Here is a 17,404-nt window from a genome sequence, read left to right on the forward strand (position 1 = left end):
CTCACATTTCTAATGGTGATTTACAGCTCTATTCCAGTCTTCAAATTATATTCAGTTATGTAACCTTATTTCTGTAAAGCTGGTGCACCCTCTCCTGCCACACCTCATGCCCTGCAGAGTTATATCAAATAACAACAAGCTGATACTCCAGTCAGAACATTGAGTAGCAGGTATCAGAGCACAGCCAAAAGAAAAAAAAATCCACAAGAGTAAGGCAACATACCTCAGTGTGTTTCTATTCCCATTTTAAATGGTCCTTAAAAAACTACAATAAAGCCAACTGTGTAATCAAAGTTTATATAAGTCATCAGTGTACCCTTTTGCATCCACATAGAGGTGTGGGAGGTCATTAAAGCCTTTAGTTACCTATCTAAGTGTTTATTTTTCTAAGTATCTGAATAGTAATATCTCCACCTAAGCTTATAAACTGAATAATTCTGTAATTAAAATGTGATGGTGATAAAATTATTAAGCAAGATGAAAACCACTTTGAATATTCTCTTGACAATAAATTAAATTCTGAATATACCTCACTTACAAAACAGTTGTCCTACCTAGCCAATTTAAATATTCTACTGCAAGCAAATAGTAGCCACAAAGCATGGTGGTACAGTGCACTTAATTCCAGCCTGGGAGGCAGAGGAAGAGGCAGGTGGATATCTGTGAGTTGGAGACCAGTTGGTCTACATAGTGAGTTCAAGGATAGCCAAAGCTGTATGATAAGATTTGTCTCAGAAAAGTTAGTTAAGGTAGGAGGGAAGAGGCTTGACATTAAGCAATACTGAAAGAGACAGATACATATATATTGCTGTCTTTACTATTAGTATATATAAGACTTAAATTTACAGAGCCTAAGGGGCTCAGCAATTCTAAGGATCATAAAACAAAAGCCAAAATTTCCCAGAGTTCTATGGAAGGAAAGTAAGCATTCCAGCTCATATTTGGAGCATCTGCCTTTAGAATCACTGTCAAGGTCTGAAGACCAAATAGGAAATGTTTCTTAACAGTGAATCTGGGCTGGTGAGATGATTCAGAGGGTGGAAGTGTGTGCCATCAAGGTGGGAGACCTGAGTTCTGTCCCTGGAACCCCCTCTTCCCAACATACACTCACGTAGGCACACAACAAACAGACAAATACATACATACATACATAAACGAAGAATCTGTAATTTAAAAAATGAATCCATATAGGCCAAGACCCTCCCTCCACTAGGGAAAGATATTAGCTGAGAAAATGTACTGTCTTTTCTCAGTACAGTTGTTGGTTCAATGGTTCAATCAAAAAAAAAAAAAGGAATATTCCTTTGTTTATAACACTTTTCATGGTCAGGGATTAGCTTGATGAAAAAAAAAAATAAGTAAGCCTAGATATGGGAAAATGGAGAAGACTGCACATGGAGCAAAGTTAATTAGAATAGCACAAAAGCTCCCTTTGAAAGGAAAAAGGAAACGCTAGAAAGAAAGAAATGATAATCTACTAAGTAGGGTTTTTAAGTGCTTAACTCTACCCAGAGCTAAACAACATGAAAATGAAAAATCCAAGGTAGAGAATGTGATCAAATGAAAACCAATGAGAATTTTCCTGATACCATTCCCACAACTCATTTTTAGGCAAGACATATAAACAATGAAGCAATTATTATGCTGTGGTATTAAGATGAAAGCTATGAGGTTTTATTCCCTCAAATAAACATCATTCTAAGGATCAATTCTCAGAGTCCAGAGTTCAGTTATTAATTTTTAAATGTTGTCCTAACTCAGTTTTAACCATGAGCCCCTTGGGGAATTATACATTGGGGGATTGGAAAATCACACACTTCTTATATTTGCTTTGCAGATGCTCTAGCTTTTGTGATTAAATCATTGCTATATACATCCCTTTTCAGTTGCCACAAAAAATGTCTGCACCTTTGAGTGTCAGAACCAGTGGTGCTTTGAAGTGCACATTTGAGTATAACAGGAGGAATCAGGCTTGGCCTCTTGTATATTACTATAAACAAATTTACCTTTAAGGTACATGGTTGCACTCCAAGAAAGACAGAACAAGGCTAGATGTAGGGTGAGTATTTTTAGTGACAACATTTAGCATTTCCTAGTAGGTACAGTATAGTTATACATCTCCAATATTTCTATAAGTAAAAGCAATGACACGGATATCATCTTACGTTCATGACCTTTATAATAGTATCAACTGCAGGGGTTATTAAAAGTGCTTGCCTATAGTATCTCTAAGAAGTCGTTCAACTCTAAATGCCCAGGAACAACTTTTCCATGCAGCGTTCATGAGATAACGCCAAGAAAAAACAACAGTGACACTGATAAAACACGAATAAAACTGATATTGAACGTTCGGGCATAAACGAGACTTCTATCTGATTTCTCCCCCAAGGCACAGAAAACATCACAGAAGAAGGGATGGAAAGAATGTAAGAGCTAGAGGAAGAGGTGGATTTTCTTGGAACACTATCTTCCAGGCATAATGCAGTGTGGCACAACTGAGTTCACGATTACCTGCACGAAGGGAGCTCATCAGTGTCCTGCAATGGGAGGAGGAGGTTCATAAGTCCCTGCTCCTCTCTGAGGATCTATAGAAAGTCAGCGGCTAATGGGGATAGACTTTTCCTCTAAGGAGATAATTGTGCAAGCTTCTGGAAATAATCCCCTGTGCTTCTGTAGGAAGCCCCAATGAAACTCATTGGTTTGGAGCAAGCCAGTGAGCAGCAGCAGTAAGCAGGCCCTCCATGGCCTCGCCGTGAGCTCCTGCCTCCAGGTTCCAGCCCTGTTTGAGTTCCTGTCCTGACTCCCTTTGGGGATGAACAGCAATGTGGAAGTGTAAGCCAAATCAAGCCTCTACCACAAGAGACACACACAGACAGAGAGAGAGAGAGAGAGAGAGACTCATTGATTTCTTAAGAACAAACAAACGAAAAGCGCCATGAAAGCAATGGCACTAAGAAGAGGGAGGGTACCAAGGAGAATTTGAGGAGACATTGAGGTTAAATGTGGTCAAAAGGCACTCTATAAAAGTATGAAAATGTCATGGTGAAGCTCATTTTGTATAATTTAACATCTGCTAATAAAAACATTAACTAAACTAGCAAATACATATTGAAAGAGAGACTGAAGCAAACGTGATAAAAACATGACCTTCCTCCATAAGGTCAAATAAGCTTTTATTTTGATTAAACACTACAATACCATATATATCCATTTAAAAAAGAAAACTCTATAGTGTATATAAATTATTCCTTCCGTTCCTTAATTCTTCTCTTTTCCATTACAGCTTTGGTACAGTGTGATTTAGTTTATATATTTTTAAATACTTTTAGCATCACAAACTCAACACAAAGTACAAAACTAATTCGAATCAGGGATATTGTAATCTACACAGTGGTATTCAGTGGTAGAAAATCTTACCTTGATGAATTCATGTCACTAGCTAAGCTAGAAAGGCATACCTAGCAGACATGACAGAAATATGCACCATTAACCAGCTAATGAGTGTAATAGTCTTTGATTAGTTTGTACAGAATACCAGCAGCAATCATTTGAGTGTTGAGTGAAACAGAAGTCCTCAGCCAGTTTTCAGTCTTCTTCCTCTTCCTCTGAAGGCCATGAGTTAACGCCCGATGAGGTGGCCTGCAGGCAGCCTGAGCGCTCAGAACTTGACCTGCCAACCAGCGTTGCTCATGCTCGCACAGTTTGTCCTACAGCTAGCCGACATGACAGGAACCGCGCTGGAGGGGCAGTGTGCACTCATCAGCCGTAGGTTGTTCTGAGGGCTTGGCGGTGTGACGTTACAGTACACAGGCATTCCGGTGGCTGGGAGCGACCCTTGGCCTGCCTGGTTGGGCAGCATGATTGGCGGTTGGTACGTCTGCTGGGGCACTGCTTGAGAACCTTGGGTCATTGGCACCTGTGCAAGACACAAGCAAAACTCCATGTGAAAAGTCTGCTTTGATGTTTTCCGTGTTGGGCTTAACAGATATCTAACCCTATAGGTATCATTTATCGGCTATTTCACTTGGAGAAAGTCACTTAGCCTGTCTGCCCATCCAGCCTTTGACACTGTTACTTGTACCATTATCATGGCTTGTGAACATGTCGTGCTGTACTTACAGGTATCATAGGACCGTAGGTTGCACATACATGGAGACCATCTGGATAAGGACATTTCTGTGGGAGAACCACTGGAAGTATGCCAGGGGCAGATCCCGGGATGCAGCAGATGCTTAGAAGTGTGGATGCTGAGGTCTCTTTCCCTTCTCCCCTTCCTCCCCTCCTCTGCCTTCCTCCTTTACCCTAGGACACCATCTGAATGCCCCTCTAGCTTTCTCTCAGTGTGGAAAACCATAGCCCTTTCTAGTTTTATGAGAAGAAGCTTGGAGACTTCCTTAGTGAGGAGGGTGTTCTGTCCAGGTAGAAGGGTTGCATATAGTTTCTTTAAAGCTAGATGTACCCAGTACAGCTAAATGGAATGACCAAGCCATTTCACTCACTGCAATTTTTTTTTTTCTTCTGGAAGGCTTCAGGTTACAAAGCACAGAATCATACTGCGCTGAAGGCTCAAGCTGCTCTAGTGTGAGAGTGGAATTTCGCCCACATCAACGTGCTGTAGATGTACGTGAGACTCTGTATATAAATATGTGAGAGCTTCCAACTATGGTAGAAATGAAGTTTGCCTGAGAGAGTACAAAAATGGCTGAGAAATCACCATGCTGGCTTTCTACCAAGTTTCAATAAAGTGCCCCAAAGTCTTCTTGGATAGAACATCAAAGAAATGCCTTCTATGACTAGAAATTTATATGGGAACAAATCCAACATCACATTTAAAATCCCAGGTTTTTGTAACAGCACCACACACCATTTTCTACTTCCATATCTCAGTTCAAAGCTAACTAATGGGTGGACGGGTCAAACATTCATGACCCAACTATCCACACACACACACACACACACACACACGCGCGCGCGCGCGCGCGCGCGCGCGCGCACACACACACAACTTCCTCTAGCCTCTACTGTGAGAGGTGTGAATTTGTGACCAGGGCCTTCCCAGCTGCTGGCACGCACCTGATAAGAAGACATGGTTGGGTAGGAGACCACCAGCCCCTGCACTGAGGCTCCCTGCTGACTGCTCATCACAGCCTGGCCGTGAGCTGACTGCTGAACTCCCATCAGGCCTTGGAAGCCCTGCTGCCCAGACAAGACTGGCTGGTAACCTGTAAAGGAGAGAAAAACAAAGGATCCCTCTGAGTGGATGGTAAGAGGCTGTCACGGGAAGGAATTGTGGCGTTGCTTCAGGTGTGAGCGCTTGTTTCGAAGTGAGCCTCAGACATCGCAGTCTCCAAGCTGTGAATATGCTGTCCAGGTGTTTGTTTCCTAAGAATGCATTTTTTTTTTTTTTGTAAAGAAATCTCAAAGTGTGGACAATATTATGGCTTCAAAAGGTCCACTGACGTTTCCATTGATGCATAAAATAGTTCAACAAAAATCTTCTGATATTTCTATTGTTACAAAGAATGATCCAATGAAAACCCTCTGACATTTCCATTGCTGCATAGAATACTAAAAAATAAAAAAATAAAAAAAAACCCTTGACATTTCTATTGTTATAGAGTGGTCCACTGAAAACCTTCTGGTATTTCTATTATTATACAGACCTGTCCAATGAGCACTTGTGACTATGATTAATTCCTCTTTGCACAGGGACCCCTCTTGACATCGTAAATTATAGCTTTCATGTTTGGCCTTATTAAGCATGTTTTAGTTTAAATGGCTGCTTCACTTATTTTCCTGCTCTCTTGAACTTGCCTCATGTATGCAGAGACCACCAAACCGCTTATCCATGGTATGGATTCAATTTGGCCAAGTCCTGGTGAACAAAACAACTCCCTATCCGAGGTAATTACACATCCCTTGATGTGTGTGTGTCTGTCTGTCTGTCGGCCGTGGGGGGGTGTCAGCAGGAGGAAAGCATACTGTGTCTTTAACTACGTCCAACAGTGGTCTCAGAACAGAACTTCCAGTAAAACACCCAATAAATAGCCACAAACATGTGTCAGATAGCGTAGAATAGAGGATTATTTAATTATCTATTTTTGCTCAGTTAGATGTGTCAGTCAGTAAGCCCTCTTTTCTTTCCATTTCTCAAATGAGAGCAAATTTGATTTATTTATTTTCGTCCTCAAAACAAGCAGTTTAAAATGCGTCGTAAAAGAAGATTGAGAACTGTTCTTATAGCCATTGAAGAAAGCTACAACCTCTATAGGATGATACAGTAGTAATTGAACACAACAGCGTCAGCCCCTACTGTACAGTAAGCCGTGTCCAGAGCTTATGTAGCACACTACACCCTGAGAAATTGGGAGTGCTAGAGGAGAATCTTACTTGCAGGCACTGAGTTAAGTTGCACAACCTGATTCTAAAAACGAAACAAGAACACAGAATGTATGTACAATGTTAGCAGATGGCACCCATTGAGTATTTGTGAATGCTGCAGCTTCATAATGAGGAAAAAATAATTACAGCCTGCGCAAAAGAAAGTACTTGGCGGTGTAAACATACATCTTCATTTATATCATAAATATCATAGAAACATGTTTGCAGAGAGTCACTGACATAGAAGATCAGTTCTATTCTCCAAGTTGATTTGAAACAAGCTCTTGGTATGGAAGACAGCAGACAGGCCAAGCTGTAAGGTCTGGCCTGTGTCTACAAGTCGAGGGTTGAATCGGTGTTGACTTCTAAAGGCACCTTTTAAAACCTTTGTGTGTTGTCTTATTTTTTATTCCCACTGCGCACACCCTGTTCAGTATGAAAGAGATTTTTAATTTAGTAAGTTATTTTAAATCCTTGTAAGGATACCATATGCACCAATATAATCATGAGCAATGGCTACCTCTCTGCTCAAGCTTTCCTTTAGTATGCTCAGAGCCGCAGAGAAGCCACAGAGTGCCATCTCAAAGGGCTCACAGCGATAGTGTATGTAGCTCAAAGAAAAACCCACCTGACTTGAGTTAAAAAAAAAAATCCCCCCCCAGAGGCCAGCCCATTGTCAGCATTGCTTCCCAGAAAGTCAGGGCAGAACTGCCTGAGGACATTCCCTTTTGCAATGGTTCCTGTTGGTCTTTAGTGTCTGTGCCCTTCATTCTAAATCCTTTATGCAGCTGCCCTGTAAGGCAGAGCATCAGGTCTGGCAGTGGAGGTGGCTAACTTGGTAAAATGCTTGCTTGCAAGCGTGAGGACATGAGCTTAATCCACAGAACTCTTTGTCAAAAGAAGTAAAAATCTGGATGTGCAGACACATGCTTCTAATCTCAGTGCCAGGGAGGCAGAGATAAGCAGATCCTGCATCTTGCTGCCTATCCAGTCTAGTCTGATAGGTGATTTTAAGGCCAGTGAGAGGCCTTAAATTCAAAGGGAAAGTGGCAACACCTGAAGAATGACAATGACACCCGAAGTTGTTCTCTGTTCTACACACACACACACACACACACACACACACACACACGCACACACACGAGACTTATATCCTGAAAGGATAATCTGAGAGTTTAACCATTTCCTTATCAAGCTGTTTTGAACTAGGTTGAGTGCTTTGTAGCATACACTGTTGTCCACGTGAGAAAATAACTTGATGTGGTTGTGGGAGAGTTACGATCCGTTATGAACTGTAGCCTCTCTTGCCCTTTACTTTCATAACAGAGAGCAGGCAATGTGAAGTCCCTGCCGAGGTCACGCCACTGAGAGTATTATAAGAGTCTCATTTCTGGCTGAAAGCTGAGGGTAGTCTTTTAGTATTTGGTATCTCAATGGGTCTTTTACTATCACATGTAGCCACTAGATCAGTGGCTTCTCCCCCTGTGTGTTGTGACCCATTTGGAGGTCAAATGACCTTTTCTTTCATAATGGGTTGTCTAAGGTCATCGGGAAAAGCAGATATTTACACTACTCAGAACAGTAGCAACATTACTTCTGTTGTGAAGTCGCAACAGAGATAACTTTCTGGTTGGGGGTCACCATCGCAGCATTAGGAAGGTTGAGAACCACTGCACTGGATAAATAAATCATAATAATAATAATGAAGAGGAAGGAGAGAGGAATGAGGGAGAAGGCGGTCTAATGTCGGAAGCTCATCTGCATGTTTGCTGATCAGACACTTCGACTGTTGTGTTAGACAAGAGAATTTTGTATCAGAACAGTCTCCACACAAAAACTACAGAGGTGCAAAGATGGAGAGAGAGAGACAGAGACAGACAGAGAGAGAAAAAGTGAGAGAGAAAGAGAGACACAGAGAGAGAAAGTGAGAAAGAGAGAGAGAAAGAGAGACAGACAGAGAGAGAGGAAGAGAGAGAACAAAAAATTCCATTGGAGGAAAACGAAGGAAATGTTCAAGGGCAGGCAAAGCTTTCGGAGGCTGAGCTGATCCATCTCCAATAGGGCACAGCTTGCTGCAGAGCTCTCTATCCTTCCTGGGAACACAGATGTAGCTACTTGCCGCGTCTCCCGCCCCACGCCTCATCCCGGGATGATTTGTGAGAGCTGGCATTTGGTTATGCATAGCAATATGCTACCAGCTCTACACTGGGGCCCCACAGTAAACACACTTAAGGCAAATAAGGATTTATGTGGGGGAGGCGAACAGTCTTCAATTTCAAGATGAAAACCGAAGTGTAAGGGCGGCTCAATTTATATTCATGAATCCCATTCACTCTCCAGGCAAGAATTTTACATCTGGAATGGTTTAATTGTAGGTACCCATTTCTTTAAATTATGCGAGGGAAGGTGGGCTAGAGAGGGGTCCTCGAGACAGGAGGCTGCTTGGAATGTGACCTGAACTCCCGTGAAGATGCGGAGAACTAAAAATAACATAGTGGTGACCCAAGAATGAACCAGCAGCTTCTGCCTGGGACAGGCTTTGTCTGAGGCAGAGATGGCAGAGCCTCTGGCAGCCTGCTTATCTTGCCTGCTCAAATGAAAAACGGGTTCCAGTTTGTCAATTGGTAGCTGTGAAATGATCACTCTTTCATATTTATTGAGGATTAGCCAGCTATAATACATCTCGCAAAATAGAAAAATAAATACATAAATAAAAGCAACACCCTTCTGCCTGATGGGCTTGCTCAGAAAATGATGAAGACATCAGCTGTTTTTATTATTTCATATTCAGTCAAGATTGATTCAATTATATTCTTCTGAAAGTAAAAAAGTTAAGGGTATATGGATTCCTCCTGGCCACTAAGAAGCCAACCCTACTAGAGGAAGACTCTGCGGAGTGCAAATGTCTGGCCATGTAAACCTGAGAAAAGGTTCAATGCTATGGGTACTTTGAGGGACTTGGTTAATAGTCAAGCAAAAACAAAAAATAAATAAATAAAGTTTGTCCTGATGCAATACAATGAAAACTCAGAATGTAAAATATCTGACATGATACATTGTAGCAAATAATATTTTTTTAAGTCTTACTTAAAGGCTTTGCTACAGATACACTTTGGAAATGAATGACAGGACCAAACAGGATCTAGCACTTATGGATTTAGGTTACCTCTGCTGTTGGCTGTGGGAATTTAAAATCAGGAGGGTGGCAAGAGAATGGACTTCTCAGAAAGTTAGTTCTGACTGTCTTAAGCTACCCAAGCAGGTGAATTACAGGTTATGCTATTAGTGAAGCATTCTTAAGGTGATAGCTGCCCTTTTCTACTATTAGTTAATAGTCTGAGTAATATAAAGATTTTTACTGCTGTCTGGGGTGATGGCTCAGTGGGTAGAATGTTTGCCATGTGAGTGTGAGAGCCAGAGCTCTGCTCCCCAGAACCTACATATATGTGGGTTAGGCAGTAGTCTGCCTGTAATTCCAGCACATGGAAGGTATCGATACCTAGAGCAAGGTGGCTAGTTAGGCCAGCTCGATCATGGAGCTCTGGGTTTAACTGAGAGACGCTGCCTCAATGAGTAAAGCAGAGATGAACTGAAGAAGACTCCCAATGTCAACCTTAGGCTTCACATGCTTGTGTACAAACATGCACCTATACAGACACTGACACACATATGCCACACAGCTATCCTAGAGGAACCCGCCCTTCCAAGCAACCATCTCTAGGGAATTGTCTCCTAAGGAATGGCTTGCTCCCGAATTCAAATGCTGCTCTTTTGTCTGAGGTGTGCAGAAGGATCATGGCGGTTCCTGGTTATGGCAAAGCTGGTTATGAACATGAAAACGAATGGCTTCTCCTGGGCTGGCCCATCCTTTTTCAGGTTTCTATTGTCTGCTGGCTCTTGGCTCCGATGGACTCTTCTAAGTCTTCTCCCACTTGGCAATCATTCGTGGGAAGCCAGCCTTATGTATTGATCACCCACCCAGTCTCAGGCTGAGAGAAGACTACGTGCTTTTTCACAATGCCGCGGAATCCTAGAAACAGTCACTATCATGAAACACCTTTTATGAAAAATGATGGCTTTAAAAGAGAGAGTAAATCATTGAGGTCTCAAAGCTATTAGGAGAGACAACTAGGATTTATGTGGTGGCTTCTTACCCTGTAGCCCTCCTGGGCTCTCTCTCTCTCTCTCTCGCTCTCTCTCTCTCTCTCTCTCTCTCTCCCCTGAAGCGCTAGTTACAATGCAGACACCCCCATCTCTAGTACATCATACAATCTCTCTCTCGTGGTAGGTGTTCAATAACCATTTGGAATGTTAATTGTTTTCTCGATAGTGAACACAATTAGGTGAAGAGGAGGAGAATTATGGCCCACAGTTTCTGAGCAAAATCCTCTTCGTGGAAAAGAAAGAAAATCAAAGCTGAAACATGATGGCCTTGTGAAAAAGACTCCTACCACTCAGTTACTGCCCTACAGGCTGCTTATGCTGATGGCAGGATAGTGGGCAGCCCCTCTGGGTGTGAACTGAGGTGAGGGGCATTTCAAACAGATTACACTCCGAAATCTTGCAAGAGCAGATGGGGTGGGGCGAACTTCCGTTTTGTTGTGTTGCCCTGACCAAAAGGAGGGGTTTTCTTGTTTGTTTTTTGTTTTGTTTTGTTTTTTGTTTATCGTCCACCCCGAAGGGAAATTGAAACAGAAACTCAGCAGCTAGCCCCTCAGTCAAAGCAGAGAGAAGTGAGCTTGCCCATGCTGCCTGCTTGTTTGCTGCGTAAACTTAACTAGCTTTTGCGTTCTTAGCAGCCCATGAAAGGTCACTGCCCTGATTTAGGTAGGGTCTCCCTACCTCAATTAAAAATCTGGATGATCCCTCACAGACTCCTCCACAGGCCAAACTGATCTAGGCAAATCCTCAACTGTGACCCTCTTCTCAGATGATTTTAGCTTGTCTCAAGTGGACAATTAAAATAACCACAGAGAGCTCAATTCTATGTGATAGCAACCCAGTCAAAAACCCTCCTGGACCACTGGCTAGCCCTGGGAAGAGCACTTCGCTGTTGGAGATGGAGGCACTGTTTGTAGAATTTTGAGGCTACATATGGGTGGGAGAAATACAGGGATCTGCAAAGCAGACTAGAACATCAGATAAGGGGCTGGAGATAAAGACAAAAACCTGCCTGCCCAAGGCCTCTTCAAGAGAACTGTGCTTTGTAGCATGTGCTAGTGTTCCTTGTTCTCGTTGTGTGGATACTGCGAGTGTCTTCCTTATTTTTATTTCACCACAAAGGCTACATCTCTAGGATCTGAATCCCTTCCCAGCTGCAGCAACCCCAGACTTTGTTGTTTCAGGGGCCTGCGGATGATGAAAGCAAGTATGCAGCTTTGTATTGCAGTATCCCCATGGGCTCCTGACGTGGGATACCTCAGAGGGCAGCAGCCTTTGGGCACTTCACTGGGAGACACATCCACCTACATTCTGCCTGAGGAGGTCAGCATCCTTGAGGTTCCCCAGACATGTCTGATATCACTCTTTCTGATAAGACTGTCCGGCTCTAACACAAGCAAGCCAGTCCAAGTGAAAAGCAAGGCTTGAGTTTTCCTCAGACACTTTGCTCCACGTCAGACTGCTGGTATATGTAATTCAAAGCCTATCCCTAGCCTTTAAAACAAGGAAACAGGGTGTAACGGATTGCCTTTTGCTCTTTTGCCATGGAAGTTCATTAGGAGCTGTTTCTTGTTTGATAGAAACACCCTTTCACCTTATTTATTGGTAGTCTTTGTATCTACCCTTTTCCTTTCCCTTCATATTTATTATTTAGTGGCTTTAACTCCTCAGGAAGGGGGTACCTTGACCTGGGAGGAGCCTGAGAGAAATGTGAGATGCTCAGAGACCCGCCTATCCTAATGACTTTGAAGGGAGCCATGACAGGTCCAAGTGGAGCCAGACTTCCCGAAGAGGCTCTCCTCTCCTCACTCGCTCCTCTCCTCATTAGCTTTCATCCTTCACAGTGAGTAATTCTTAAAAGCCTCTTTGCTGTCCCCCGAGAACAACCATGCACAGGTCATTGTCTGATGGTAGCACACATCAGAGGAGCCGTCCTATTACTGCCAGCCTGGGGGTCTCCTCCCCACAATTACACCACCCTGATCCACGTTATCACAAATACAAAGCTGGGCTCCTTTCTATCCTTTCCTTTCTCTCTTACTTTCTTACTTTTTTTTTTTCTCTTAAATCAGGGCAAACATGAGAGACGTTGTTAAACGACTGGAGGAATGGATCATGTGCAGAATTTCAATGAGGGCTCTGGGGGAGGCAGAGCTGAATTCCATTTTGAATGGAAGAGGCTGTCATATTATTGAAGTAATTCTCTGAACTTTCCTGGCCTAGAGTGCGATGCTGACAGCCAGAGATTCCTCAACTATCCACAGGGAGGAAGGCTGCCTGCAAGACTCACCAACCTTTTATTTTCTTAATGAGGATAGGGGCTCGGAGGACAATGTGGCATTACTGTACCTCACCTCCTGTCCCTGTTAATTGTCATGCTACAAACTCACCTGGCTGGTAGCAGGGCACTGAGCCAGAAGGAAGGAGCTTTTCCCTCAAATGAGCTGGGGGTGTGGGGCAGAGTCAGGAGGAAGATGGGGAAGGCTGGGTGGAATAACTGGTCCCCTGGTGCCTATTTCCACAGACTTAATACTTTTCACCTGGAGGCCACAAGCCATGAAGTCAGCATCACTGACCTTACATGATTACAGGGTGTAAGGGTGTAGCCAACCACGTCAAGGTAAGAACCAGTCACAGATTCAATGTGTGGATAGCTATCTGTGTCGACAAATGAGAAATGTTTCTATAAGCCACAGATAATGTCTAAGAAGCCCTCTCTGGGGCCAGAGAGATTACTCAGTGGATAAAGCTTTCTCTGTGCAAATGTGAGTAGCAGAGTTCAGAGTCTCAGAACCCACATACACTCTGGGAGGGCGCAGCAGGCCAGCTGCAATCCCAGCACTTAGGATGTGGAGGCAAGATGCTCTAGGCAAGCTGGCTAGCTGAGCTAGCCAAATCAGGAAGCTACAGTCTCTGTGAGAAAGCCCACCTCAGCAAATAAAGAATGATGCTTGATGTCACTGTCTGGTCTCTACATGCACACACACACACACACACACACACACACACACACACACACACGAGAAAACATGCCTACACACACAGGCATATCATATGTGTGAACACACACAAGCAAAGAATACTCTTTGACATGAGGAATCTTTGTATGTTGTTATTTGCAAGCAATCAAACAGTCTTGTTCATTTTCAGACCAGCAGGGCTTGATCCCAAACACTGAACCTGTGGTACACTTAGCAGTAACGTTGGGCAGCCCCAGCAATGAGCAAGGGTAAGGACAATTATGCTGAGAGTTAAAGCAGAAATGGCAGTAATGGGGGAGGGGACAAAGACACACACTTAGGAAGGGTCACACAAGGAACAGTCATCATGGGATCCATTATTGATGTGCTCTTGAGAGACATGAGAAAGGACTAACTGGCTTTATTACAATTCCAATTACCAGTGGCCTTTAGGAATTTGCCCCTGCCCCGTGTCCACCCTCTCTCTCTTCCATGTGCTGGTGACTGACTGAACACCTGTCCTTGAGTTTGCTAGGCAAGTGCTTTGCCACTGAACTGAATCCACACTCTCAGAAAGCCTGTCTGAGAAAGGAAAATTACTATGGACAGTACTTGCTAATTTCTCTGTTGCAAATATTCTCACAGTTTCTGGTTTCAAACTACAAGGGGCTTAAAAACCAGTTGGCATAAGTCCTGATTGTTTAAAAAAATAGTTATTTCTTGATCATATCTATATGTGAGTATGCATATGAATATGTATGCATGAGTGTTTGTGTGCACACCTTATTGTGTGAGCATGTGTGTGGTGGCCAGAGAACAACCTTGAAACTACTTCCTCAGGAGCCATCCACCTCGTTTTTGAGATGGGATCTTTCACTGGCCTGATGCTTCTCAAGAAGGCTACTTTCCTTGCCTACTGAGAAATTGGGATCCACCCATTGCTGTCTCCCAGGAATGGGATGACAAGCTTATGCTACCATATTTGGCTTTCTTATGTGGGCTCTGGAAGCTTCAACTCTGGTCCTCAGGCTTCTAGAGTGGGCACTTTTCTGGATCATGTGTCTCCTCAGCCTCACTGTTCTGATATTTTAACAGTGGCTCTTTAAGATACTTCTGGCTTACCTCTAACCTAATAATCTGTATCAGTCAACCCCACTTGCCCTTCACTTCAGTTTCTGTCACTTTTATCTCCCTTCTTCAAATTCATTCTTTGTTTTTGCTATTTAACATCCAGAGACCACAAGAGCCAGCTGTTTATGAGAGCTGGAGAAGGCCCCAATCAGACATGGGTGGTGAAATGGGAAAGAAAAGAAAAGTGGGAGAACATCTTAGACTCGGGCATTTTTACAGGGGTAGGGATGGAAGGCAGCTAATGGAAAGCTTTCAGGTGGTTCTTTGACAGGCTTGATATAGGGAGGCTTAAAACTTTTTCCTTGGAAAGTCCTTTCCATCTGCATTTTTTTCCCACACTTGACTTGGAACTTACAGATATATAAAGCTAGTACAACAGATATCTATTGATAATAAACCATAAATATAATCCTTTTAAATTATTTATTATCTAAAAATCTCTGCTGTTGATTAAAGATGAAAGAGAAATTGTGTACTAATGATATGGAGTGCTTGTTTTTAAAAACAAGTCAAAGATATTCTGATGTGATAACCTATACGGTAAGGAAGGACAACAGGAAAATATTAAACATCTTTGTTTTCCATAATTAAAGGATCATATTTCTATAAGAGCAGAAAATATTGTATATACAGTCAAAATGCCACCACTTATAACAGGTCATGGTGGAGACATGAGTGTTTGCGAGCCAAAGTGTTTGAGACAGCGTGATTGGTGCTGGATGGGGAAATGGCATTCAAGGTGAAGCATGTCCGTTTCTGTTCAGAACCATGTCTACAGTGAAGGTGTGTGAGGCATCATGGGTGAGCATGCTTAGAAAACTCTCGGATTCATTCCACAGTTGAATGACTTCCACAATTGGTCAGTGTTCAGAATTTTGTTGCCACCCCGTTTATTCACAACTTACCCCGAAGTCAGTCATGTGACTCCCAACTTAAAGAAGCTCATAAGAGGAAGATGAGTAGATGGTGTTGGTGGGGTGGGAAGAGGTGGGAAGAATCAAGATCCAGATATTCGAACCCCAGAGATATGAGAAATAAGCTCAAAGGTGGTTAGACAGAGACAGGTATAGTAGAAGGAGACAGAAGTCCAATCAGGTTCAATTTGTAGGGCCTTATAAACATCGCATTATAAAATGGAAACTTAATGCTTAAAGATCTGATCAGAACAGAGTGGTCATTTAGGTATCAGTGAAATTGTGAAAGGATGGACAGTTTCAAAAAGATGGGCCTCAATTAATCTAAGAAGCAGAGTTGAAGGTTGGGAGTTTAAGGGAGGCAACAACAACAACCAGAGAAGAAAAAGGAAGATACAACTGAGCCAGTGTGGTCATGACAGAGATAAGGAACACAATCCAGGGGTACAGAGAATGTGAGACACTATAGCCTGTCATCCAGGTACTAGAAGGGACAGTATGGAATGAGCCCCAGTCTTACGGTACATTATAATCAGTGGTCCTATTTGGAGGCACTAGAGGGACCAATGTACATTAGCTATCTGTGAACAAATGAGCAAAAGGCTCTGAAGCTTAGGCCAGCCATTTGTCTTAAGGCATAGTTTTGGTAGTCATTAGGACATGACTATTCTTGGGGATACTACATTTATGAGTTAAAACTGCCTGAGATGGTTGTTAAACTGGATCAATCAGTCATGGTAATACTCAGGCATTACTCTGTGGAAATGAAAAATCAATAAAAGTATGAGGAGAGAGAAAGACTAGAAGAACCAGAAGAGACTGGAATCCAAAAAGTAGAGAGAAGTGTGTGTGAGGAGAGGGAGATAGGAAAATGAAGAGGGCTGCAGGGCTATCATGGAAAAGAAGTGTCAAGCAACTAATAGTGACCTGGGTGGAAACAAAGGCAGCCAAAGACAATGGTTTCCATAAGAAGCATGGCAGTCAGGCCAAGTACTGGGCAGAGGACCAGGCAGACAGCCAGGTGCTCAGGCTCCTTTGGATTTTGATGGTTCATTTTCACTGCTTTTGAAACATGACACAAAACCCATATTTTGAAAAGGGGATTCATGGGAAATGATTGAAAATTGAGGAGAGAGTAGAATAGACTAGACACTTCTATTGACTCAATGTGACAATACACATTACCACCAAGGGCCATATACAGAACCATGAAGGTTAGGGACAGGGGACAAAGAACTTGTTTTTCTCTCTGGACGATCTGAACTCTCAGTCTCGTCACGTTACTGTCATGGATCTCGTTCAATCCTGTAGTGGCCTGTCTTGGGTCTTTCTTCTCTGCCAACTTGGCTAAAGGCACTAGAGAGGACAAAAATCTGGTGAGAAGCCCAAAACAGTGTGGTCTGATCATTGTGATTGATGATCCTGTATGATAATGAGAAGCCAACAGCACGCAAGACAAGCTCCTGCAAAATAGGATGGAAAAGATGCTTTTTGTTTAATTAGGGGGACATGATTACTATTCTTTGATTCACAGGAAATTGAGATAACTCCCAAATATTCCGTAGAAATAAACAAGAAAACTCATTTATTCAGATGAATGGTCCACTCAAAATGATAGGTCTTTTCGACTTATTGTTCATTATATAGTAGCTACTAAGTTGACTATGGAAGAAATTGAGAAGATGTCTTCTGTTATGCCATAGACAAATATTCCTTGAATATGTATATACATGTATGTATATGTATATATGGCAAATGCTACATGCTAACCACAGTCTGGTTTCTTCTAATTTTTTCTCCAGGTTCAGGGATATATATTCTCTCCCTCTCTCTCTCTCCATATATTGTAAGCATCTT

General features: G+C 42.6%; 1 protein-coding gene across 10 annotated transcripts in view; it reads right to left on the minus strand.

Annotated features, from left to right (window-relative positions):
• Window positions 1-3,155: 3,155 nt before the first annotated feature.
• Arpp21 (cAMP regulated phosphoprotein 21) overlaps window positions 3,156-17,404 on the minus strand; it is a 159,001-nt gene continuing 144,752 nt past the window's right edge. For all 10 annotated transcript variants that reach the window (XM_055601647.1, XM_055601646.1, XM_055601654.1 and 7 more), the window contains 2 exons: window positions 5,074-5,222; window positions 3,156-3,916 (listed from right to left, as the gene is read on the minus strand). In XM_055601647.1, the coding sequence (XP_055457622.1) occupies window positions 3,659-3,916; window positions 5,074-5,222 (407 nt within the window). In that variant the 3' untranslated portion in view covers window positions 3,156-3,658. The remainder of the gene's footprint in view (window positions 3,917-5,073; window positions 5,223-17,404) is intronic.

Source organism: Psammomys obesus, unplaced genomic scaffold, assembly GCF_907164565.1.
Source record: "Psammomys obesus unplaced genomic scaffold, mPsaObe1.curated_primary_1811, whole genome shotgun sequence".
Taxonomy (NCBI): Eukaryota; Metazoa; Chordata; class Mammalia; order Rodentia; family Muridae; genus Psammomys; species Psammomys obesus.